The 19,234-nt window shown below is 44.3% G+C and overlaps 1 protein-coding gene across 13 annotated transcripts; it reads left to right on the forward strand.

Moving 5' to 3' along the window:
- Positions 1 to 97: 97 nt before the first annotated feature.
- rbm44 (RNA binding motif protein 44) lies at positions 98 to 19,234 on the forward strand. 13 transcript variants are annotated; one of them, XM_088605803.1, is made up of 21 exons: positions 3,447 to 3,547; positions 4,229 to 4,265; positions 5,175 to 5,478; positions 5,927 to 5,972; positions 6,586 to 6,698; positions 8,334 to 8,408; positions 8,637 to 8,697; positions 8,971 to 9,095; positions 9,365 to 10,734; positions 11,137 to 11,198; positions 12,891 to 13,055; positions 13,741 to 13,906; positions 14,077 to 14,114; positions 14,336 to 14,444; positions 14,922 to 15,036; positions 15,870 to 16,019; positions 16,759 to 16,832; positions 17,395 to 17,465; positions 17,705 to 17,957; positions 18,373 to 18,655; positions 18,777 to 19,234. In XM_088605803.1, the coding sequence occupies exons 3-21, from the start codon at positions 5,262 to 5,264 to the stop codon at positions 18,794 to 18,796; spliced, it is 3,513 nt and encodes a 1,170-aa protein (XP_088461929.1). In that variant the 5' UTR covers positions 3,447 to 3,547; positions 4,229 to 4,265; positions 5,175 to 5,261; the 3' UTR covers positions 18,797 to 19,234. The 13 variants fall into 13 exon arrangements, 12 of the variants coding, with proteins under 12 accessions (XP_088461938.1, XP_088461934.1, XP_088461940.1 ...); XM_088605802.1 differs by having other exon boundaries at positions 3,492 to 3,542; XM_088605804.1 differs by having other exon boundaries at positions 3,453 to 4,265; positions 12,894 to 13,055.

Genomic DNA, 19,234 nt, shown 5'->3' on the forward strand with positions numbered 1-19,234 from the left:
TTTATCTGCAAGGCAGAAAAAATATCTACTTAATTCAGTAAGCGCTAAAGACGACGATTCTCCCGGTTCCCCGACTTGTTTGCTCTCCCTCGGTGTCATGACAACCCACTTAAGACATGAAAATCGCGATGGTTTCCGCTGCCTTGCCTTGTGACTTAAAAAAAGAGCGGCTAAACCTTATTAGGCTAAAGCGCGGAGGCTTTCGTGTACTTTTTCGTCTATTTTAAATTTAGTATAAAATTTGCCTTAATTGCCGGAGTCCCAGACAACAAGGCCGACAACAATATTGTCGCGAAGCTGTATTCCAGACGACCTCTTGGCCACCACTGGCGGCTTGCGTGCGTTTGTGGGTTTTAAAGGTACCAATCAATTAGCACCTGCTTTCAGATCGGGGGAGCAGAGCGCTTGACGTCTTAAACACTTAATTTAATCAATGAATTAATTAGCTGGAAAAGATGAGTAACTCGAGGGCCAAGTTTTCCAGGCCCCGGAGCAGCGGCGCTTCTGCAGTTCAGAGGCCGCAGTCTTCCCTTAGACGTGTCCCGCGGTGATAGATCGGTAGTCCGGCCGTATGTCATGACTACGATCGACGGGAGTACCACGCTATTTTCGGGAGGTGATGTATTTAACCGGATTGCACGTCGACTTCATGTTGAAAAGTGAAAGCGCTGCCTTTTCCCGGCCTGCTTTTTCCTACGAAAACCCTGTCGAATATTTTCAGCACGCGTTTTGGATGCGGTCTTGTCTTGGCCCCCCCTAGACAGAGATGGTGAACCTTTTCTGGGCCGTGAAATTGCGCCCTCTTAGCAGCACAGTGGCTCAAAAATTAGACACTAGATTGTGCTGCTAATGATTGCTGTGCTCGTTTGTGCAACGGCTTTGGTTTTGGAGAAAATAAAGTTTGGAGAGAGGGAGCATAGCCCGCACGCTATGGCCATTTTTACCGTTAAATTGAAATAGAGCAGGAGCAGATTTCGGGGTTTGTACATTTCACAACCCTTCGGTTTGCAAAATCAGGAGTACTCTATTTGCAGCATTCCTATTTAACAGAGTAGTAGTGGATGTAGTAGTAATGATTAATCCCTTCACTTGTTTATTCTTTATTTTGATGATACTCGGTACTGTGCGGCTTTCATATTTTACAAAACATTCAATATTTAAGCCAGTCTCTTTAAACCAGTCTTGCTTTCTCGGTTCGTCCCAGGACCCGGGAGCATCCAGATTCAAACTTGACTGTTGGTAATTTTTTTTTGCGTGTGTATGTCTTGCTAAAATTTCAAAATTGAAATGGTCTCGAATCTTTTTATCTGCTCCACAGTGGGACAGATAACGGGTTTTCATTAAAAACGCGGGAGTGAGAAAATGCGCCTGTTTTCTGAAAAAAAAATGAAATCAGCACGTTTTTGCTTACTTCGTGTTTTTTCAACTTTTAAAAGGAGAAGAGGGGTTTAATTTGCTTGGAGTTGCATTCGATTGCATTTTGTGTGCAGCTAGACTACACAACCGTAAATATAAACTGCTAGCGATGGGATTCAGTACTGAATTAAAATGCATCTTTAATAAGTCATATTGTTGACTAACATTTTTGGTGAGAATAACTTCCTCGCTTTTTTTAAAATTAGATCGTATTTAACATAGCTATTTTATTTAAAACAGTTTGAATCATTCCCACAATAATTGGGAAACTGAAGGAATACATTCGTTAAAACTATGGCATTGCAAAACGCATCTATAGCGTTATTAGATAAGTTCTATATGTACAAAATACTGTTGTGCTTGTATTGGTTGCAGAAATTAGGATTGTATTACAGTATGTGTATGACCTGAAGTCTGTTGTGCTGGCTATAGCATCTCTGTCCAGCAGTGGACAGGACTCAGGCCTCAGAACTGGAAGGTTGTGGGTTCAAATCCCATTAGTCAGACCCCTGAGCAGGGAACTTCACCTGCATAGCTCTAGTAAAATAACCAGCTACAGAAATGGGTGCAATTGTTAGTTTCATTAGATAATTATATTGGCATATCTTGTTTCTTTATTTATAAAAGTACAGGTGTAGTAGTTTTAGATGCATGATGTATACCATGGTACTGTAGGTCAGTCTGGTCCTCCAGTGCTGGACTTGGATGCCCTTTCAGTTAGCACCTGGAAAACGCAGCCGGTGGATTTCGTAGCCACTAAGCTGGTTCAGTTAAAACCAGTTAATGTCGGAGATTAAAAGAGAACTAGAGTCTAGATCTAGGAACAAGCAATAGGTTTATTCCATGCTGAAAATAGAAGAAAGAAAACACAAAGTTTCGGCTGTGGAGCCTTCTTCAGGTGTGGAAGGCTCCACACCCAAAACGTTGTTTTCTTTCTTCTCTTTTCAGCATGGAATAAACTGTTACACGTTCCTTTACAGCCTACGCATGCTGACGCAGCTGCCCACATTATGTGCAATGGGGATACGATATCTATTGCACAGCCACTACTTTTCTCTCTGTACCTTGGAGGATTTGCAGATGCAATGAAATGCAGAAAACGGCAAACACTATGGCTGTTGCGTTTATCTAAAGCAGTTTACCTCCACTACTGGGCACTTAATTTGTAGCAGCAGGAGTAAAGCAAGAGCAGAGACCTCACCATGGGATCTGAACTAGAGCCCAGAGCCCTAACATCTCTGCTGTCCCTGCACCCTGAAATACTTCTTTGGGGTTCAACACACATTCTCTGAAACAACGATGTTTCACATATATGTAAAGCAATTTATTCGTAAACTCCACGAGGCATCTGGACGACATGAAACGTTTACCGCATTCTGCATTTGAAAAAAAATATGATCGTCTGTGGGGGGGGGGGGGGGGGTTCTTGGATCTACACCCGATTTTGGAAAGGCCAAAGATGTGTTTCACCCATTCCAGGAAATCCCTGTCACAGTTCACCCGAGTTTGGGGGGAAAAAACGAGATTGCACGGAGCTGTATGTTTTTAAACCGATTTAATTCGTACTTACACCTATATGGAAAACTGTATTATGGTAACGTATACACTTAAAGCATATGGATATTAACCTCAAGTCCAATACATACTTATTTAACAATTTTACCAACAACTGCAACGCTAAAAGCGTATAAGAAGACACGCTCTTGATGGTGGAATTAAGAACAGCTCTTAACAGCTCATTCACGTGTTGCATGTACAGAACGAGCTGTAATATCGTTAATTGCCTCCTTCGGAACCAGCATGCACTCCCAAAGCGATATAAACAGAAAAGCGCAGTATATCATAAACCAAGACGGCACAAATGATTGAGAACCAATGTCGTTCGTCTCGGTTGTTATAAGGGGGTGAGCTCAAAAAAGAAACTAGTACTAGACGGCTGTTCGGTCTAGTGACGTATTCAGGCTAGTTGCCTTGGTGATTGAATTCTGGATCCTATTGGCTTCCGTCCTCTGGCAGTCACTGGTGTAGCCAATGGGGTGTGGACGGTAGTTCTCCGTGTGGCGCGTCTGGCGGAACACGTGTTTAGTCTCTCGGTGTAGGGCGTGGGTGTGGACACGCTGGAGTAGGTCAGGTATTTTGGCTTTCGGTAATTTATTTAAAAACGGACTATTAGTTTGGTGTGATGCAGTCGAATCGTTTTTAAAGGGAGAACTACTTTGCCAGGCGAATAACATTTTCGTTAAGGGTACGCTTTTTTTTGTCAAAAAGCAGTGATTAGAGACAGACGTTTATTTTGGTTTCCTAAAGGTACAGGTTAAAATAAATAGTAAGAGTTTAAAAGCTATAGGGGGTGTACGAACTAGACGGACTGACTACTGTGGCTGATTTTAAAAGATTACAGAAGAGAGGAGGTGATTCAGCCCGTTTGGCCTATGTGGTAGTTTAATCCTAACTGATCCGTAGATCTCATCCAGACATGTCTTGAGCAAAGCCAGAGCACTGGTATGAAGAGCATGGTTGGGTAGCGTGTTCTGTACACCCACAACCTTCTTGTACGGTGAAGTGCCTCCTGTTCTCAGTAAGAAATGCTCTTTCACCAGTTCTTAATCCAAACGCACACATTTCCATGATTGCCCGCTACCTGTAGTTTGAGGAATAAAAAAAAATCAATCTTTAAGGAGCAATAATACTGTAAATATAAATACACCACATTGTATGCTCTGTGCGTGTTCATTACTGTTGTTGTTTTTCAGTGTATGTTTGTCATTTAAGTCATTCCTACCTTTTCTACATCTGTGCTGATTCCTTACAGACAATCTAGTTGGGTTTCCAAAACGTTGTGCGTTAAGGTAAGTAAAGTCAAACTTATTGGTCTATAATTACAAAACGGTAGTTTTCTCACGTATTGGCTGGATGGGCATTTATATTAGTTATTCTCCAGTCTGTGGTTGTAAGTGTGTCTTGAGTGAATGGGGGAGAGGTTGCATCAAAGGTCTCTGAATAAGGCGAACGGTTTCCTGTAGAAACTAGAATTTGTAAGATACCATCGAGCCCTGGGGGTGCTTAAGGTTTTCTAGTACTGCTAAGATTTCTTCCTCTGTCATGTTCTTGTTTCAAAATATATAACGTTTATCTTTTGTCTTTGCTCGCCTTGAGTCACGCTGTCTGTTTCTTCCTTGGGGAAAGATTATTTTAAGACATTTACCTGCAATCTTGTCACTAATAGTTGTTTAGTAATATACTGTACTGTTTTGTACATACACCCTACAGCATTAAAATCCTCATGAATGCAATTTCAGTGTTACTCTTTGGGAAATTTTAGTAATTATATCAAAGTCTTACCCAAACAGAAAATGGTCTTCACCAGGCTTGGTAATAATAATTATGGGGACTCCCTTCCACCACCACCAATGTGTAGCACTTATCTGGATGATGTGACGGCAGCCACTGTGCACCAGTATGCTCACCACACCCCAGCTCTCAGTGGGGAGGAGAACAGAGAGATTGTTCTTGCTCCCTGCCTTTCAGACAAAACACTGGATCATGCAGTGCTTCAGATTTTTCGATTGTCAATCAGAGTAGTGTGTGAAATCCTCATTTGTATAACTACTCATAAATGGCGTGAACTAGTCCTAATCTTTTTTTTTTCTTCAAATCTCCATTTTAAAGTTTGGCAGAAGTCTCGGTTAATGCAGCTTTTAATGGGGGCGGTTGGACGGTAAACTGCTTTCTTTCAGTTTTTTGTTTTGCATTTTTAGGTTTGTAGGCATCTGGAGGTATTAGCATTTGCCCACAATTCCTCAGAATCCTTCCCCGGGTGTGCCCGAGCGCTGAGCCCTGTTACCATGGCGTTTTACCAGCGTGTGTGGAGCGCTCCGGCCGTGGCCTGGACCCCCAGTCCGCCCCTGAGCTTTAGAGCCCCCCAGCTCCCCGTGGCGGCGTTGGCGCACAGCCCCTGTCAGATCATTCTCTCCCCCGCGACGGTCGACGTCGTAATCGCTCCGGGGAGTGCGCACAGAAACCCGCCGCCTCTTTGCCGAAACAGTTTCCGTGAGCTAGCTGGTAAGTCTTACTCGCGTCGTGCGTCCCGGCGGAGGCGTTTCTGTATCGGGCTCTCGGGGCTCGGCGTGCCCACGCAGCTCTCGGAAGAGCGGGTGTGCTTCGCTTGTGATGATGTACGATTGTATGACAAGTTCAAGTTGTGAGACAAGTTCAAAGGCCCAGTGTCTTTCATTTTTATACTTTTTAGTGCAGTACTACTGTATGTGCATTTTTGTGTGTAAGTAGTTGGTACTTAAGGACGTCTACATCATGGTCAGTCTCTGATCTTGGCGTGCACTTTCACTTTTGACATCTGGAGCTGGGGATCACAAGGTCTTTAAACTGTGCTCCTGCTGAGGTGGTCACTGGTAGGAGATCGTCTGTTGTTTTGCCCATGGGAAGCCTAGCTTTGAAAATCCAGAGGGATTGCTGAATCATTTTAACTCTGTGGTGTGTTGTCTCTCTTCAGCCCTGCCTTCGACTGACGAGGAAGCCACCATCTTCCACCTTAACAGGTAGCAGGAATCCTGAGTGTGTATGCCTATCTGTCTCTACACGCGCTTTGTGGAAGAAGGTCATTTTCCCCCCACTGTACTGTAATATTCTGGGTATGATGGTTCTGCAATCGTCAAAAGTAACACATTTTCTTTTCGTTTTAATACCCACCAGTACATGATATGTGTATCTTAAAACATTTGACATCAATTATAATCTAAATTATAACTCTACCTACTAAAAACTGGAGTATCCTCCATATCCTGCTTTTCACTTAATCTCACTTTTATTTACTGCAATCTGATTTTTTTTCCAATTATGTATGCCTATCGCTGTCCATAATATTTATGTTTATGCAGCTAACGAAGTCGTTAATGTGCATGCTCACTATCTTACTGAGGAGATCATGGGGTGGTGGTGGAGGGGACTGTGTTGCAGTGGGTGGTGTGGTGGTGATGCTCCCCTCCCTGCAGTTTTCCCTGGTTCGTTCCAGTGATTCCAGTTTTGCCTGCATTGCATGGAAGTCAATTTCAGAATTTGGTTGCATATCCCTTTGAGGCAATAAGTGCATGAAGTCTGCAAACCCGTGCGCTCACTCTTTTCCACTTTCTGCGTGCCCGTTTTTGATTTCAGAGCCGTGTTTGATTTAGTGACCGCTGAAGGGGGTTTGGAGCTCACCGATTCAAAATTGCTGGGCTGGTACCTGTCCCTCCCTGTCAAAGACCGACAGTTCATACAAGGTGATGGTGAGAGGTTTTTTTTTGGGGGGGGTGGGAGGTTGCAGGTAAAGCATTTGGTCTAATTCCAACAGACTATGGAACACCTTCTACCTCCAGGCAGTTAGCCTGCTAAATAGCCAACCTGCAGCTCCTTCAGCAAATCGCCCGTAATGGCCACATGGACATTCTGTACAGTTTTCACTGTATTGGGCATACAGCACTACTTGGACATAATATATTGCATACACCCTGGACACATCCCAGCTCTATTCATATTGAGTTTTGTCTGAGTTTATTTTATTCCTTTTCTATTGCATTATTATCTGTTTTGTAACCTCAATTTTGTGATTTGTATTCCCCCCCTGGTGAGCTCGTAGAAAAGACAATTCATTGCCAGCAACTACTGCTGCACACTGTATTGTTGTGCATTTGATAAAATAAACTTTGATTGAAGTGTGTATGGAGGTCACATCGGTCCTTTATGGAGTTCTCTAGATCCACACATCTTGCACGCGGGAGATTTTCCGGAGGTATTGTACTAGGCGTTTTGTAGGGGAGAATACGTTTCTTTCCTCCAAAAATTCACAGTGCGTATTTTTAAAAGTAGATCCCCAAAAAGAGACTTCTCTTTTGTGTGCACACAAATACTGTACATCTTATTTTAAAAGTTTATTCTTTATACTGCATTTTGAAGGAGAGTGACAGGAAAGAACCTTGCAGTACTTTTTAAAAGTTGAGGAAAATGATTGATTTTTAGTAATGTAACCTGACATTTTAATTTGATTCTGTCTGCACTTTAAGATGGTATTTCAGTCGGTGAAATTAATCAAATGCCTCGACTTGAGTACTAGATCTATGATAGACTAAATTGTTTCAGTGCTTCATAGTGTAAAAGCAAAATAGTTTTGCTGTATTTCCACACCAGTGAGCAAAAAATGCTATTTAATGGCACAGTAGATTTGAGATTTTAAAAGAGAATGTTTGCAAAGGTACCTGAAGGAATTTAAAAATGTTCCTGAACCTTATGGATTATATTGCTCTGTAGAGCAAATAAATTCATACCCCTGGAGTTTTCAAAGAATTGAAGGGAAATGATAATTCAGAACAGTTAATAACTTGTGTTATGCTCACATTATGATTTAAACAGTTTAACAAGATTAAATTTTGTTCAGTAGAAACTACATTGGCATTCCATTTACGAATGAGTAAAAAAAGATGCAGTAAACAAATATTGAATTGCACTGTGTGCTTATTGAAACACCAATAATTCAATTGCAGTTATAAACCATACCAAGCGATGCACAGTCTTTAGAGTGGTATTCATTACAACCTGTAATGGTTTTCTTTACCACCAAACACGTTGAGAAACCTTAATGTTGATGCAGTCTGCAGTAATATCACTCTGGGGAAGATAAAGTTAAGACCATGTGGTATTTGTTAACCTGGCTTCTGACTTCGCTCCTAGGGACCGATTACAGTCTAAGCAAAGTTCATGGAATTCTGGTCCTTGACTGGTTAAGGCTCATGGTCCCAGGACTGCTCTGGTCACAGACTTGCAGTTGCTAAACCCAAAGGACACTGGTGGTTTCAGTAAGAAAATCAGAAGTTTACCATTATATGTGCTGTAGCTTGTAATGCTCTGGTTGTTTAATTTCCTTGCAGGAGAAGGGGGGCTGTTACGTTTCCTACAAAGACACCCAGCGCTGGAAGTTAGTAGGAACTGTGTGTATACAAAGAGTAAGCGGTTTTGCATGTCTTTCTGTTTTTCCTTCCGAGTTCATTGTTGCCCATTTACCAAAGTCCTGGCATATTGGCAAGGCTGCCCAAGTGTGTTGTTACTGTGCAGTTGGCAGAGTAATCACTCACTTTGCTATCTCCTTTGTACATATTCAGTAAGCAGAAGTGTAAAATATTCATGCATGTGCTTCAAAAAGATGTTTGAGAAGAGTGTTTCTTCAATTTCAGAGCAGAACTGTCCGGGCGGTGAACACTGGCAGGTGGAAGAAATGTCCTCCGCTTTGAATAAGTAAGGGGAATATTTCTTTTTTTCTCTTCATTCTTCGATTAAATCTATCACTTCTGATGCAACTGTGCAGTTCCATGTGATGTAGCAAGTAAAAAGTGGAGTGATTTTCGCGAGGATGGTTTGCTAAATGAAGTTAATGCAAATGAAATTAAGAAATATTTCTTGTTTAACCTATTGTTAGCTTTGCCACAAGGGTTTGGCACAAAGCCGGTCAAAAATGGTTATGCAGTTCTGATCAGTGATTAAACAACCTGGTCGTCTAATATTTCACAGATCAAGAAGACCGACTTTTTACTGCATGCCTCACTGCAGGAAGTGTGGAGCCAGCAGCACTCCAGATACAGAAGAGTGCAGGAACTGTAGTGCACACCAGGCAAGATCAGTGCAGTGTTTATCAGGTGGGTGCTGGGTGTGCATATGTTTCTGCGAGAATGTTAAGGGATGTTAATGGAGGGGGTAAGGAAAAATAAACAGCAAGTTTTCCCTTCATAAATGTTTGATCTGTAATTTCCCTGAATTTTGCATGTATTGTCTGTGAAAGCAGACTTCCAGTTTTGAGTTCCCCTTAGTTTTGAGCAAACCTTTTCTTTCTTCTTAAGAAAAAGGCTGGCAAAATAGGTCTTTCATTGGAAGTAATTTGGTTTCTTTTCTGTGCACTTTTGTGTAGAGCCAGAAAAGGTTTTACTTCCTGACTGCGTCAAGCAAGAACTTGCCATACAGAAGCCCAGTGCCGATCCTGACTTGTCTGAAACATTTGAATCTGCCTGTGATAGCAATCTCGTGGCTGACAGAGATGGGAGGGCTGATGAACCCAAAGGAGCCCGCCTGACTCCTCACCTGCTTGAAGAGTGTGTGAATGTTATATTCAAAGAAGCCTCAATTGAGGCTAATTATTCCTTGGACATGAAGCTTGAGAGCCATAAGATTGTAGAGGGCACTGTGGAGGGTACCTCTGCTGAGCGAGGGCTGCGTTACCTTGGAGAAACGGAGACCGTGGACTATTCTGTAGATGGCCTTAACCTGGAGATGGAATCTCTTCCAGATTACTGCAGTCTGGACAGCACCAGGTTTGACCGTACTGCTGCTGAGCCCAGTGAAAGCCCTTTGCCCTCGGGTGCAGTGACTGCCGAATATTATATGAGTGTTCAGGGGGACCACAGGACCGCAGAGCTGTTTGCTGGGGATTGGGCTGAGCTGTGGGATGCCTCCTCCTTTCCATCTGCTGCACTTTGGGTTTCTGAGAAATTTGACCTGGACTGCGTTGGTGCCTTAGAGGGATGGTCTGACGAAGCTCAGTTAGCGGGCGACAATCCAAGACCCGTTGACCCAGAAAACCCAGAATATCGCAGCGTAACCAAGCTGAAGCCTGTCCTTACAGAGCCGTCCTCTCGGGGGGACGTCCCTGGACACTCTCACCAGCACGTCGTTCAAAGCTGTGTCCGCACAAGAGACGGCGGTCTCTCCGCAGGAGCGGCACAGCGGCGTGCTCTGGCTGCAGGTTGCAAGAACGAGGAGGGGTGGCAGGAGGCGGAGGCTCTCGGGAACCTCTCGGGCAGGCCAGCCGTGGGTGAGGAAGCGAGCACTGAGCCGCATGTAGCCGAACACGAGATGTCCTCTTACGAGGAGTGCTTCACGTCGGCAGTCCCCGCTGCGGATGAGGCCTTGGGGAGGAGCCCAGCGGTGGCGAAGGACCCCTTTGCTGGTGGCGATGCTGAAGGAACCCCAGGGGCTGACCTCCTGTTGGGTGGCAGGAAAAGCCGAGTGCTCATCCCGTCGCGAAAGCGTGAGCACGGCGCCATGGGCAGCCCCCAGATCACGGTAAACCAGATGGTGGATGCCGGTGGGGATTTCCGGGCCAGTTTCACATCAAGCCGGGCCACAGAGGCTAAGCCAAGCATGGTGAGCACCTCCACTAACACTGATGGCAGCCTGCAGGCCGCTGGGCTGGACAGGGGCACCCAGACGTCGAGGGCTGCGACCGTGGAAAAGCACGTTATTACCGAGCTGTACATGGAAGACCTGGACTACTTCACTGAGGTACTTGCAGTGATTTTTTTTTTCGGGGGGCGGATTCAGAATAGTAGAGAGGGTGTCATGTTTATGAACATTTGTTTTTTTTTCCCCCAGTTTCCTTCATGACCTGAAACATTTGTCTGATGGGCTTCAGCTGTGTAGACCAGTGTCTACAGGTCCCAAATTAAATTGCCAAAATATAATGACAAAAACTACTGACTGTAACTTTGACCTTTTGTTGATGGGGCTTTCTTTATTTACACCAAATGCAGTGCGTCGTATCGGAATGAGGACACCTGGATGTATGTAACCCACTTGTTCTGATTTGGTGTGTAGTGTTTACATGACTGTTCTCATTTTCAGTGAAGTTTTAACTTGCAGATGCAGTTCAAACATCTTTAAAGGGTTCCTGAATTGTCTTTCTAGGAGTTCATGAAGTTAAGGGGTGCGGAAGCAGAATTAAAAGACCTGAAGGAAAAGCTATCAAGGTAATGTCCAGCTACTGAGATGTGGTGACCCTCTATAGCCTTTTAAGGCATTTCAGAGTGGCTGTGCTGCATTGTGTTTGGCATTTCTGTTATTCCTTAATTACTTTTTCAATAGCAAGTGTACATGTTAGGGATCTCCTAGAGAAGATGATAGAGTAAAGTTTTAACCAGGATTACCTTAGTGCAAAATTTAGGGTTCCCAGGGAAGGGACAAGATAAGCTGGCTAGGACTCTCAGCTTTCCTGCAAAAAGCAATTTATTGTGCTGCTGCGCAATAAGTTACAAATGAACTGGTTTTGTCGCCACAAGCAGAGGCACAAGGTATGGGGGGGGAATTCCCTGTGCATTACTTTCTACACAGTCATCGTGCCTGATGCAAATTGCGCGCGTCATTTTTCAGCCAGTCCGAAGCTGGCCCCTGGCACTTTCATCTGTTGCCCCTGACAACAGCACAACATTGGAAGGACAGCATTTAATAATTTCCACTTTGAACTGGACGTCCCTTGATTTGAAGGGAGAATATCCTTGAGTGTCATTTCTGCCGCCAGCCTCAACCTCTCTGACAAAGCCTTGGCTAGTTTTGGTAGGGTTTATTTTTAGCATTTTTTTATGAGGAAACTGGGATGTGACGCTGGGGAAGACCAGGAGTTGGATGAACTCCTACAGTCAGCCACAGCACATTCAGATGTGAATATTTTCAGCCCTAAAGGCCTTGGTTTCTTATGGCTCTGTGGACTATCTGTACATGGAATGATCATTGGAAATAGGAGTAGGATCCTTCGAATATAATTGTCTGGCAGTGTGGCTGCCCGTTTGATGCAGAACTTGTTTAAAGTGCTGATCTGCTGGTGCTGTGTCCCCTGCAAGTTGCTGACTTTGCCTGTGCAGCAAGTTCCTAAAAGGACTGTCTCCCAGGGGGCTTTGGGAGGGTGAAGGAGACTGTTCTTGTTGTCCCCGTGTGTAGACAGGATAGTCTGCTGTAGCCCGCGATGTGAAAAAACGTCTGACGGTTCGGAACAGAGGGGGTGAAAATGACAAAAATAACCCATCGGAAGATGTTTTTTCCCCGGGTACTCCGGATTTTGTTCCCACTGCCCAAAGCCATGCTGATGGGTATACTAACTATGCTAAGTTTGCTTGTTCCATGAGGAGTGGGAGTGAGGCCTCTTCCTCAGTAATCTGCCCTGTCTGGGGTAGCTGGGATGGCGCTTCTTAGTCTGCATCACCATATGTCATGTGATTTTTAGGACACTGGTGTTCAAGCCTGGGCTGGAGAGGTATAGTATAGCTTGTAGTGTATAGGTTCCCTTAATTCATCTGTCTTTAAAGGCCTGCAGCAAACACATTTTTAATTAATTTAAGAAGCTATATTTCACTTCAGTCTGAAATCTTCAGCTCTGGTCCTCGATTCCCGTTTTCATTTCGGAATATCTCCAGTTGACCTCACGAATAAATAATGATGCGCCAGGTCTGTAGGAGTAAAGCCAGTTTAAGAGTGGATCAGTCTTGGTTGTGAACCAGCTGCCACCATCCACTATGTCAATCCATCAACACAGCACGAAAGGCTCTTGTGGGTGGTTACAGTATGCATCTGCTCTTCCTTGCTGCAGCCTGGCTGTAATTCTTGCTTGGAGATGGTTTTCTCCTTCTGCGTTTTGACTGGTGGACTGCTTGTGCGTCTGTGTGTGTCAGCAGTGCGGGCGGCGAGCTGGGCGGGCTGGGAGGCTGTAGCTGTGGCTGTGCCCAGAGAGCCCTGTCCGCGGAGCTGCGGCTGCTGGCCCTCCACTATGAGATGTGCCAGGAGCACTGCTGGAGGCTGTATTACACCGCAAACGAGGGCTCCATCTCCGGCCTGCGGTAGGCAAAGATCTACCTGTTTAAAACCTGCAGATGGTACTCGGCGTGTTTAATTCAGAAGTATGCTGAGTATGTATTTAAACATTCCAATGTAACCCATTCAGATTTGTGTTTATCCCAAATATCAATTGCTACTTACGAGCATTAAAACAAAATGTGAAAACTTTGCACAAGTATCTTTGCAAGACACTAAATGTAGTAAAGTAATACTTCAACCGGCAAAAGGATCAGCTCACTAAACTGGTGAGGGCTCGTGTAAACTCAGTTTTGGCAGTTAATTGCTTCAGTTAAATTGCTAAACTTCAGCCGACCAAAACTTAAAAAAAACCTGCACATTTACAGGACGGGAGTCAAGTTGCTTGTTTGTTAACTGATAGTGGTGAGCAGAATGTTTTTACTGCTAGTTTTACATTTTTCATATTTTTGATGTAAGTGATGTTTTAAGCCAGCCGTCCTCAATCTCTTCCAGGCCTTTTTAAAGTGCCAGCAACTGATTTCAGTGGCTGAAGAGCTTGGAGAAGTTGGTAAACTTGTCCAATTATGCCAAAAAAAAGCGGATTCATTTCACTTTGAGCCCAGCTGGGCTGGAGGCTTGTAGATGTTTCGGGTGGGCCAGTGCCCAGCTTGGGGACCTCCGTTTTAAGCGGTTGCCTGGTTTGTCTTTGTCCATGTTTGTCCTGGGCAGGGCAGAAGCTCCCCCCGACAGCCTGGTGTGCGTTCTGCAGGACCTGCAGTCGAGCTACAGGGCGATGAGGGACAGCATCCTGTCGGGCAGCACGCTGGACCAGCTGGCCCCCCTGTCCGTCAGTGCAGAACGCATCCTCGCTGGCCAGCAGTACACTCCGGCACAGGTGCGCAGTGTCAGTCTCCGTGCCAGTGGTCTTTATTACACAAGACACTCTTGCAGTTCCGCTGAATGTACAGTACCGTCTTTTCAGGATGCCCATTGCGTTATGTGATGTAAAGTCTGTTTCGTTGGATGTGCTTTCAAAAGCTGTCTTTCAGCTGCTCTGTTTTGCAGATAATACCAGTGGAGACTCATGATGAGGTCATATCTAGGTATGTTCCTTCAGTATTCTCATTTTTCAAAAACTGATATTTTAAAAATAGTGATATAAAAACCTTTTTTTTGATTACTACAATAGATCAGATGTCTGAAAATGTGAGCTGAGCCTTAACTAAGTCTGCGTTTTGCGCCAGTTAGTAGGAATCAAGCCTGAATTAATCAACACTCTGTGAACGTTGTTCTGTTGTGTGATGGGAGTCTTTACTTGTTCCAGTTCTGAAGAGCAGGACAGTGAGCTGCCTGCTCAGGGAGGTGCGAGGGAGACGCAGGGGGGAGTCTCCACGGACTGTGATGTGCTGTCCCTTCACAGCCCTCCTGGTCAAGTGAGTATTCAGCAACTGGGTCACCAGACTTTAAATGCCTGGTTTGCTTTGCATTTGTTAAAGAGCAGTGAACCAAAATTGTCCGTTTGCTGTAGAGCTGCTTTCTAATGCGTTCTGAAAAAAAATACATTTTAAATTGGTTTTAGAAACCTGCTTGAATTTCAACGAGTATATTTTGACCTAAAACCAAAGGCTTTGAAGATGTCGCTCTGATGCTATGACCAGAATCGTGCAGTAATGTTTCATAAAGATCAACTCATATCATATGTACATTTTTCAATAATATAATAAAAATATTGAATCATATTATATTGCTGAAATACCATTGAAACAATTTTGTGGAATGCTTGGGGATGATGAGTGCTATATAAATGTGAAGAATTGAATCCCTTGCTCGCTGTATGAAAGGGCTCTGATGAATGCGTGCAGGATGGTCATTTGCTTCTCTCCCTGCATGCTGTTGACGTTGCTGTGTAGCTGGAGGGGGCGTGTGCAGCGGTGTCTGAAGAGCCCCAAGAGCCCGCTTGTCACGGGGCCGGGAGAGACGAGACCCCCGGCAGGCAGGTGGGCCAGGCCAAAGGGGAGGAGCCAAGTAAGACAGCTGCTGTTCACTGGTCTCTCTTTTGCCCCAGAGTGGCACCTTCCAGAATAATAGTACTTCTAGGGGGGTTATACTAGATGTTTTGGAGCAGACCGTTTTTTTTCTCCAAAATCCTTCATTTCTTGCAGTGTGGACCTCAGCTCATCACCTGTCAAGTCAGATTCTGCATGATGCACAAGACAATAAACAAGAAGTGTGTCTAAGCATACTTTTTGAGCTTAGGTGGTCTGTGGCGCTGGTCTTATCAGACTTCATACTAAAGTGGATAAGCTCCGGACTGTAATGTCCAAAGCTGTGAAACGCTGCTGGAGTGCTCTTTCTCTTCCTTATGTCCGCCTCAGGGATGCTACTGTGGAATTTTGGAAAATCACAGGTCGACAGCGATGCATGTACTCTCTTCTCCCCACCTTGCTACGTTAGTGATTCTTGGAGTCCTAATGTGCCATCCGATAAGCTGCGTGCTGGCTTAAGTACATGAGTCATGTGGGTGTCTCTGGTAGTAAAGAGTACCAAATCTGTTGTATTGGGTGCTGTTCTTAAAACGGGAAGATGTCACTATTGCAGTGTCTACCTGCTTGTCCATTCATAGCTGTGAGCGCCAGCTGTTTTTTCTTTAACTCAGAACACTACCTGCAAGGACGTGCGTTTTGAAATGAATAGTGTCTGCATGTACTTGTTCGTGGAGCTTTGCAACACCCTGGGGCAACCATATTTCCAAACGCACAGATAATCACACCCTGCAGGGATGTTATTCCTTCCAGTCTCTGTCCTGCCGGTCTCCTGCACTGATTTTGCACCGACAGTGCCGATGCTTTTGTCGTCAGGTGCGATGACAAAGGATCTTAACGAGAACTGGTATGATGCAGAGGAGGACTTTGTGTCCACCAGCCAGGAGGATGATGCACAGCACAGAGCAGGAGCAGAGAGCCCCAGGAAAACGAGCAGACAAGAGCACAGGAGGACACATGTAAAAGGTTATTTAACACGGATGTGTGTAAGACAGTGATATTCATCTTCCATTCCTTGTACGAGATCTGGCATCTAAGTTTTTACTATTGGTTATGAAAAAAGTTTATTTTAGAGGGGTAGTTAGTCCACAATGGAAAATAATATATAATTTACATGTGTTTAGCCTATGGTGCATGGTGACAACCTGGGACAGTTACTAGATCATTAACCTGTTGGTAATAGGCATGCCAGCATTCATGTGTGAGACTGTATGAAATCCTTACTCACTGGTGGCTACTTCCAAACTAATGATAGCATACAACAGATACCCAGCATGATGAGCCAAGCAGAGCACTCTTATATTGTCCTATTACAGAAAACGATTTGGCATGCCAGGTAAATATTTCACAAACTTTTCTCAGATGTTCTTATGATTTATAACCGGAGCTTCTATTAATTATTTATAGTTATTCCAATAAGCGCATTATTGTTAGATGTTTTCCCCAGTATTAATAAGTGCACATAAATCTTTGTGTATATTTACGATTCCAAATTATAAGCTTGTGACAAGTAATTTCAGTTTGGAGTTCTACTGAAAATTGCATTTTAGATCCCATTGCAGCCTAAGTGCACTTATAACCATGTGGAAATGACGCAAGGATATCCTAGTTTCCAGAATCGATTTATTTTAGCTGTCAGCAGACCCTGTTGAATTTGTGTACATTAAGGTTCATGTGTTCTTTTTTTTTTCTTTCAAATCTCCAGAAAGTACCATTGAAGGGGAGAATTGTGTGGGTCACTATCTGTGTGTCAGAGGCCTGTCTGTTAATGTGACTGAGGTATGGGAAGAGAGGGATCAGTAATATTATTGGAGTATTTATTCAACATTGAAGGCAATAGATCAGCATGATGATAGCACTCCACTACAGGCTCTTTAATTACCTATGGCTTTGGGTCTCATGGACCGTAATAAATCATTCTGAGATGTAATTGGTAATATGCTGTGCCTATTACTGTATAAGAATGGTATAGAGGGGCACATTGTTATGCACTGGATAAAATGAGTCAGCAGTATCTTAAAAATGTATTAGTGATGCATTTAATCATTGTAATACTTTGCATCAGAAAAAAAATGCTTGGCACTTATATTTAGTTATTTTCTATCCTCTTTAAGTACTGGTGTTACTGGGCAGTAGACTAGGCTGTAGCAGACACCTCTATAAAGACAAGTAATAATGATTCAGTGACTGGATCTCTGCGATGTGTTAATGGAAGTCACCATGAGAAACTGCAGGTACAGCTCCTTGTGCCATGACTCCTTGGGCACTATCCAAAAAGCAGCAATTTGAGTCTCCGCAAACTTTTGTGTTACCATATAATAAGGGCTTGCTTTTCTTTTAGAATGAGATAATGACACTGTTTGAGAAGTACCGTGCTACAGATGTGTGGATGACAAATGTGGGTCATAACAGGTAAAGTTTTAAGCACCAGAGAACTGAGCAACAGGAGAGACGTATTTAAACATGCTTACTTTGAATAGAGGAAGTAGATAAAGTATTTTTGAATCAGTGCTTTAACTGTATTTAATTGTTCTTGAAATTAAACGTTCTTCTCTGTCATGGAGTTGGACATTTTGCATGTCATTCTGGCACTCTGTGTACAGACCTGTGAAAGCGAAGGCTTGGTTTCTCCCTTCTTCTTGCTCTCTCAGGGTGGCTTTTGTGACGCTTGGCAGTGCCAGCGCCACAGAGCTGGCGGTTCAAGAAACGAATGGGAAAAAAATCCAGGGGCAGTCCATTAAAGTGGATTGGATCCGAAGGCCCCCACTGGTAAGCCGGGATTCCTCCAAATCATCGCAGCGCAACTGGATCCTGGCGCATGAAGCCTGCGCCAACAAGCCAACTTCCGATCGAGGTGTGACCCAGCCAGAGACCAGGCCTCCGGCACCATTCATCCCTGCAAAGGTCTGTAAGCTCACAGGCTCCTGCCCTCTTGCTCCTCTGCTTTAAGGTGAAAGAGCCCTTGACGAGAACCAAGTGTCTGAGTTTCTTCTTCACAATATAGGGCTACAAATAGATTTATAAAAGTGTTGTACGTGTTGCCTGGGTTTGAAGCCGGTTACTATAAGTGGAGATGAGACAGGTTAAAAACAACTTGAGCATCAGTATTATTTCACTTGGCAAGTGTTGCGATGCTTTTTTCCTTTTTCGGGACGGCATCTCGGTCCTGAAAACATTAAAGAGGAGACTTGCTTTTCTTCTCTCAACACTCTTGGTAGCAATCTGTAGGACTGCCAAGTGTCCCGCAGGAGGCTGTAGAGGTCAGTTGCAGGTGAGGTCCACCGTTTAGAGGTCCTTTGTCCATCTGTCCTGTGGGCAGCCGTTCAGCAGGAACCTGGACAAGCTGAAGCGCGTGGAGAGGAAGCCCACCTCCTCGGGCACGTTCATCCCCCAGCACTACGCGGAGATGGGCAGCTTCGACAGGCTGATGGCACAACTGTCCGAGCTGCACCCGGAGGCCGGCCGGCAGAGGATCGTGGGCGCGCTGCTGGAGCTCCGGGCCCAGAAGAGGGGCTTTCTCAGCGGCCTGCCCCTCAAGACCATCGTGCAGATGACCTCCGACCTGCTGAGGAACCCACAGGGTGCGAGAATGAATGACGCAGGCAAGTGCGGGTTCTGAAGTTGTTACATGGCGTGGGGCTGTACTTTTATATTGACTATCAAATTCAAAATGCAATTCTGAAATGACAAAACCCTCTTTTTTTTCTCTTTCTTTCTTTTTAGGTCCCCCACTACAAAATTGACAATCCATGAGGTGTTGATGTTGCTCTGCGTTGTGGATTTGTTTCATTTTGATATAAAAAAAAAACAGTTTCTGAGCTGCTGCAACACAGTTTCATGTTTAGCAGAAAACCAAGGAGGGGGAATAGTAAATTGAAAAGACCGCTTGAAAAGGATTAAAATAACAAAGCAACGAGTGACGTTTAACGTCAAGCAGTAAAGAGAGAGGCACTCGGCCTACTTTTGTTGCCGGAAACCGAGGGGAAAAAAAAGTCATTTGCAAGCAAAAAGCTAGTAAAGCCTTGATTTAAGAAAATTTTGATTTGGGAACTGCGGGGCGTGATCCTTTCTGTTCGTCAGCTGTAGGTTTTCCTGAGGGTTAGTTCTGCGTCTGCAGTTGCTGTTTGAATTTCAGTCGCTCTAGCTCCGTGTTGGCGGAGAATAAAGTTTCCTGGAGTTGA

This window comes from Lepisosteus platostomus, chromosome 14 (assembly GCF_059453375.1).
Source record: "Lepisosteus platostomus isolate fLepPlt1 chromosome 14, fLepPlt1.hap1, whole genome shotgun sequence".
In the NCBI taxonomy this organism is placed as follows: Eukaryota; Metazoa; Chordata; class Actinopteri; order Semionotiformes; family Lepisosteidae; genus Lepisosteus; species Lepisosteus platostomus.

Excerpts from the sequence above, each read along its gene's own strand:
- rbm44 (XM_088605803.1), top strand. The coding sequence starts at position 5,262 with ATGGCGTTTTACCAGCGTGTGTGGAGCGCTCCGGCCGTGGCCTGGACC. Across the intron at positions 8,409-8,636 it reads GAACTGTGTGTATACAAAGA|AGCAGAACTGTCCGGGCGGT; the intron begins GTAAGCGGTTTT and ends CTTCAATTTCAG. Across the intron at positions 9,096-9,364 it reads ATCAGTGCAGTGTTTATCAG|AGCCAGAAAAGGTTTTACTT; the intron begins GTGGGTGCTGGG and ends ACTTTTGTGTAG.